The sequence below is a fragment of the Puntigrus tetrazona genome, chromosome 7, assembly GCF_018831695.1.
Source record: "Puntigrus tetrazona isolate hp1 chromosome 7, ASM1883169v1, whole genome shotgun sequence".
NCBI classification, from domain to species: Eukaryota; Metazoa; Chordata; class Actinopteri; order Cypriniformes; family Cyprinidae; genus Puntigrus; species Puntigrus tetrazona.
The window spans coordinates 8,332,989-8,339,188 of NC_056705.1; the positions used below are offsets into that span (position 1 = coordinate 8,332,989).

General features: G+C 40.8%; 1 protein-coding gene across 2 annotated transcripts in view; it reads right to left on the reverse strand.

Moving 5' to 3' along the window:
* Positions 1 to 1,988: 1,988 nt before the first annotated feature.
* The window catches only part of c7h20orf27 (chromosome 7 C20orf27 homolog), a 15,148-nt gene continuing 10,936 nt past the window's right edge, over positions 1,989 to 6,200 (reverse strand). For both annotated transcript variants that reach the window (XM_043243770.1, XM_043243769.1), the window contains exons 5-6: positions 4,342 to 4,467; positions 1,989 to 3,059 (exon numbers count right to left, since the gene is read on the reverse strand). In XM_043243770.1, the coding sequence (XP_043099705.1) occupies positions 2,959 to 3,059; positions 4,342 to 4,467 (227 nt within the window). In that variant the 3' untranslated portion in view covers positions 1,989 to 2,958. The remainder of the gene's footprint in view (positions 3,060 to 4,341; positions 4,468 to 6,200) is intronic.

The window sequence follows — 6,200 nt, forward strand, 5'->3', positions numbered from 1 at the left end:
CAGCTGCTCAGCGCAGATTAAAGCGCGCACGGGATGAATGGAGCTGTCAGTCACTTCCTCAAACCGACGGTACAGTCAAGAGAGGTTTAATTGCGCGCGCTGCTCTCTGGCCCCGGAGCCTCGCGCGCGGGCCCTTTCCTCCAACGTGTTGCAAAACAGCAGATATACCATAAACACGGATAAATACCCAAACAGACCCTTCCCCCCTCGGTTATATCCGACTAAACCCAGAGCATGCAGTAAAAAAAAAAAATAATAATCAGATTCGATTCGAGCAAGTGCTCAGTTACGCAAATAGTCGCTTATGTTTTTATTAACGGAGAACTGTCGTAAAGACCAATTGTGTCTTTCGCGCGCAAAAAATCTTGTTTTGCAATCAACAAAATTAACCAAACGTCGAATCGAGTGCAGCTAAAAGTTCGTTTATTTGTTTATTAATTTATTATTAATAAAATCGCCTTGGTAAAAGTTATTCGGATGTTCTGTCAAGCGAAGATCAAAGGTCGTTCAAGTTATAAACTCAGTTTAATGTTACTCGACCGGGGCGCGTTAACACCGCGTTTGATTTGTTTTTAGGGTCCGGACTCGACGGGGGATTTCATTCTGGTAGACTGCGCGTGAATATTCGCTGTCGGTATTATTTAAACACATTTTCTTTATAGTTTTAGTTGATGAGACGTGGTAGAACCGACCCGGAACGTTATTTAAAATAAAATGCAAACTGCAAAAACGTTCAGAATTTGAGACTAAATCTATCCTGTGGCAAAAATGAATTCAGAAATGAACGCGTGCCGTTTTATCGAAAAGACGGGCTGCGTAAAACGCAGGCTAATGCGGATGCATGCGATACTCAAAGACATTAATACGGTCATTTACAAATTAAGTAGTTAGCCTATAATAAATATGCGAGTTTGTGAATTTTACAATATTCAACGCATTTAAGCTAAGCTAGTTAATGCACGAAATGCACAGTTATTAGCTATTTTTTTGTGGCGTTTATTAAGGAAACTTGTATTAAAGCGGTCAGTTGTTAAACGCGGGAAGCAGATGAAGAGGCGCTGTCACGAGGAAGCTGCCGCGTCTTCATTATACTGTAAGATTATGAGCGGCGCTCGTTTGGCTTTAAGCTGAGTTTTCTGCTTCGGCCCATCAGTGTCAGATGTCGCGGTGACACACAAAAGTAGTGACACTCGGGCATAGAGACAATGCTCTGCCCGCAGGAGGAGATCCTGACAATGAGTGACTGACACACAAAGCGCAATCCTTCACGGGCTGATTCGGGGGTTTGCTGTCAAATATGGAGCACTTTATCATTAGATAGAAGAGAGAGAGAGAGAGAGAGAGAGAAGGCAATGCGACTAAGTGCGTCTTGTATTGTGGTGTCGGATTTGCTGGGATGGCAGTAGAAACCTTTAATTAATTTAGTGTTGGTTACAGAAAATTAAACTACCCTCAAGATGAATGAGAAATGCATGATGCATTTAATATTACATATATATATATATATATATATATATATATATATATATATATATATATATATATATATATATATATATATATATATATATATATATTGTGTGTGTGTGTGTATATATATACACACACACACATATATACATTTATGTATATGTGTATATACATGATGCAGAATTATTTGAAAGATCGAAGCGAAGTTAAAAGTTCCTTCAGAAACAGCATAATGTTTTGAAAAACCTTTAGCCTGGTTTATAATGAATTTAAATCTCAGATCGCGAGTAATGAGTTTTTCTCGTGAAAATTAAATCTTCTGCAGATACCAGTTCATTCTGTGAGACATTGCACGAGTGGACACTAATGCATTTTTATATTCATAATTTTCTTTTGATTATCACGCATTATCCGCACAACAACCGTTTATATATTATTTTTACAGTACACTGACCACTAGCGGCCGTTCAATGCATCCATTTACAAATTCTTTATGAAACACACACTTTCAAAAAGCATTTTGAAACAAGAAGGGAATTTTATTTGCTTGAGAATAAAAAAAAATTACAGTAAGAGACAGAAACAAGCCGTCAACAGTGAAAACCATCAAAATCATTTGCTCTGGTAGACGTTATTTCGAAAGGACAACATTTAACTTGCACAGAGATCCGGAGACCTCATAAAAGCAGTCATATGGAGTTAAGGATAAACATACAATACTATGCTGGAATAAGGCTGCCAACATTCAATGCGTAATGGCTCGATTTACATGCTGGCTTCGATCAAATAAACTAACAACGGACGTGATTTTAGGCACTTTGGCTCGAGAAAACACCAACGTAATGCACAAAGAAAATAAAATAAAAATGAATGAACAGCCCTTAAACTGATGATCTCATTAAAAAATCTATCAGGGCAGACAAAAAAATAAAAATGCTGGATCTAAACGATTGAGTATATTACCATCACATTCATTTCACTACTGATGATTTAAAACGTTCAAACTTTAAAGCTAAGATGCCAACAGAAATGTTGTAAGGTGTAAGAAAGATTGTTTCTGCGGTGGGCAGCGCCTCCCACTGGTTTAAATAAGAGTCTGATTCACAGTGAGGACAAGCATCACTCCTAACATTAGTTCAAAAACCTTAATCACATCAGATTGGAGCGAGAAAGTGCAGAAACACGGACATCAGAGCATATTATATATATATATTTATCTAAAAGAAACATTCAGTCATAGCACTGAAACTCAGTTAGAGCAAACGCACGCTATTTGATTGGTTTTTTTTAATCCAAACCTGAAAAAAAACCGACAAATCACAGAGAGCTACAGTAAACGACAGATCATTCCCGCATTCCGTTGTAACGGTACAAACAAGCTAGCGGCCGCGGTTCGCTTCCGAACGCCGCGGGCGGAGAGCGGCGACGCCGGGTTCTGGGTTGTTCTGTGGCTGCCGACGCCGAGATGTGTGGCACTGGTTGGGACGTTTAGTCGAAGCCTTGCCAGTCGCTCTGCTCGGAGTCGTACTCCAGTTCTGCTCCTATGCAGCGAACGCCTTCCAGCAGCATGGGAGTCCCGTGGTGACGGTCTGACAGAGAGCAGTTTACTAATTAAACTCTATACGCACGAAACATGAAGTAGATCGCCCAAACACAGCTAAGAGAACTTTGCTTTTCTTCGTCAGAACGGATTTGGAGAAATGTGGCGTTACGTCACTCGCTCGGCAACGGATGCTCTGCAGTGAATGGGTGCCGTCGGAATGAGAGCCCAAGCAGCTGATAACAACAACAACAACATCGCGATAATCCACACCGCTGCCGTCCATCAGTTAACACCGTGTGAAACAAAAAGCAATCCAGTAAAATCATTCATCCCCCTGTGGTTCATAATGCACACACACATTTGTTTGGAGCCGTTTCGGACGGTTTTCGTAGGCTTCATCGGTTTATATTTCGCACCCGATTCAAGCAAGGCGACCGTTTAAAATGCAGAAAGCAGTATCATACATAAGAGGACTCGTATTTTAGGCACAAGCAATGGTTTACAGTTAAAACCATCTTAAAGGTCACCATTTGCCCCAGTTGAAAGCGCATTTATTCACACCGTCCGAATCCATCGTGTACTACACGCCATCGATTGTACAGGAAATAGTACTCCTAGAAGAAGCGAGCGATCTCAGCGTCCGTTGATGGTGTAGGGGAGGGCGCTTCGGATTATAGGGAGCACTGAAGATTTGACGAGAAGCTGAAGTACGAGGTGACATCAAAAGAAATTGCTGATCCGTTTTGGCCGGAGCGAATGCTTCCAAACGTGCTTCACGAGGACTTAAAATGGACTTCAATGAAGGATTCGGTTGTTGCAAACCTGCAGCTTTTCAATTCGTGGGACTGGAGTGGTGCGGATCACTTCTTGATGTTTTGAATCGGAAACTTGGACGCTCATTCCGACGGCACCCATTCACTGCAGAGCGACGTAACGCTACAGTTTCCACACATCCGATAAGGACTGAACAATCATCCACGGAGGACGAAGACGTTTTCTTGTTGCATGATGTTTATTCCCACAAAACAATTTCTCAGTTTTTCCCCCTTTTCTTCAAAAAGCGCAGAAATCCGGTTTACGTATTTACAGTGGAACTGAAAAGGGTCAAGTTGAGGTTATTTTTGTGGGGATGAACATGCTGCAGATGGGGCTTACACTAAATATTCATTTAAAATCCGTTTTACGTGAGAACCCCAGTAGAGGGCAGCAAATAACCTCTCATCTCCTTCATTCGGCCTATCATTTAAGCCCGCTCCCCAAGATGACTCAACTGTAACTCTGAGAAACCGCCAGGATAACAATAAATATACCTTCATGTATGTACTTACCCATGACACGAGCATGAACTTTAACCTTCACACCTGCATCCTCTTTGCTCTCGCTAAGGATCTGCACCTCCTCGCACATCACTCCTTCCTGATGGGCCATATATTCACACGTCACCCTCAGACCTCCTAAAGACACGGAGCCAACAATACAATGCATGTTATACCATCATCTACAGCCGCTGTGCAAAAAAGAAGAAGTCTTTATCTCATAGACAGAGCGTTTGTTTAGCTATAGGTCACACCAGTTTAGGGAATCGAGGACTGGCGCTCATGAGTTCAGATAGACGTGTATCCATTCATGGGCACATCTCTTGTTTGATACCTATATTTATCCTTTCCTGCGCACACCGCAATCAATCAAGGCAATGGAAAATGCCCTTTCTGATCTCAAACAGGTACAACCTGGTCTCTTGGGAGCCAGGAGTTGATATATTGGGACACTTAAAGTGACACAATATTTAAAACAAATCAGGATGTCAAAGTAGGCTACCTGTGGTTTAGCCGACCATCACTTTCGGCGCTCTATTGCGTTTTCAGTTTAAATTTGCTTGATGAATATCGCTTAAGCTAGATCTCTTGGGAGCCAGTGAGTTGATATATTACGGTTTTAAACACACAAATGCGTAGTATAACAATATTTAAAAATCATGCAAAAATATTGGAGACAGGCCTTTTTATTTACACCCTGTTTACCCAATGCACGCCCATAGTCTTTTCAGGCAATTATTCAAAATATTGGAGACAGGTTGTTTTGTTTTTTTTCCCAGCCCATGCTACTCAGACTTGACACTCGCGCAGGTTGCCAGCTTCCATGACTGAAAAGAAATAAGTCCCGTTTTCAGCCAACTGGCAACCCGGGGTGCCGAAACATGATTGGGTAAACTGGCAGTGGGCGGGGTTTCACAAACCAAAACAGAAGCCTTCGCACATTTTCAAAGGAGAACAACTGACTGTAGCATTGTTTTTCTGATAAACAAGTATGTTAACTTACCACATTTCTTAAATATCTGCAAACATGCTATGTAATTCTTATGCTTTAGTAGAGTCAGAATCCACAAATCCTGTTATTTAAATAACACATGTATCTATTTATTTAATACATGATGCCCGTACTCTCAAATGAGCATCAGTTTTAAGAGTATATTCACCAGCAATCAAAACGTTCAGTGATTTGTGCATTTAGTAGCACTAAGCGAAGATAAATCACGCTCGTTAAAGAAGCATTTGTCGACTGGTGATCATAGATTATTCTCATTAAAATAACTGGCGGAAACCGGGTGCGAGGGCCATTCACTGGAATATGCTGTATGTCTCCGAGGAGTTTTATTCTTAAGAGAATGTGAGGCTCAATCATATTTGCGACCGCCATTGCAAGAGTCTCTCATAAACAAACAGTAGCGGAGCTAGTTTTATACACAAGGTGGCCAAGGCTAATTCAGGAGGTCTATAGACCATAACAGAAAATCAATGTATAACTCCAACCTTGCACAAAAAGCATACATTAATTCTATGATTGCAGATTAACTTTAACATGAACTTGTAGGCTTTTGGTAAATGTCGTTCGGGAAACCTAAAACTTAAAGTTTACTTCGAACAGGGCTGCCAACCTTTGAGTTTCCGTTCCACAATGAACATCAGTTGTTGTCTTAGTGCGAAGATATTTTAATAGCAGAAGAATAAACATCTACTAATAACGCTAGGCTTATAGCAGTTGATATAAGGGTTTTAATATCCCTCAAGGATTTGATCAGTTAAGGTACAAAATTAGGTAATGTTGTAAGGTGTTTGGCTGACAAAAACGTCACATAAGTCTTCATCAACATGTTCAGCGGTGTTGGGTCAGAAGATAACCCTTGAGC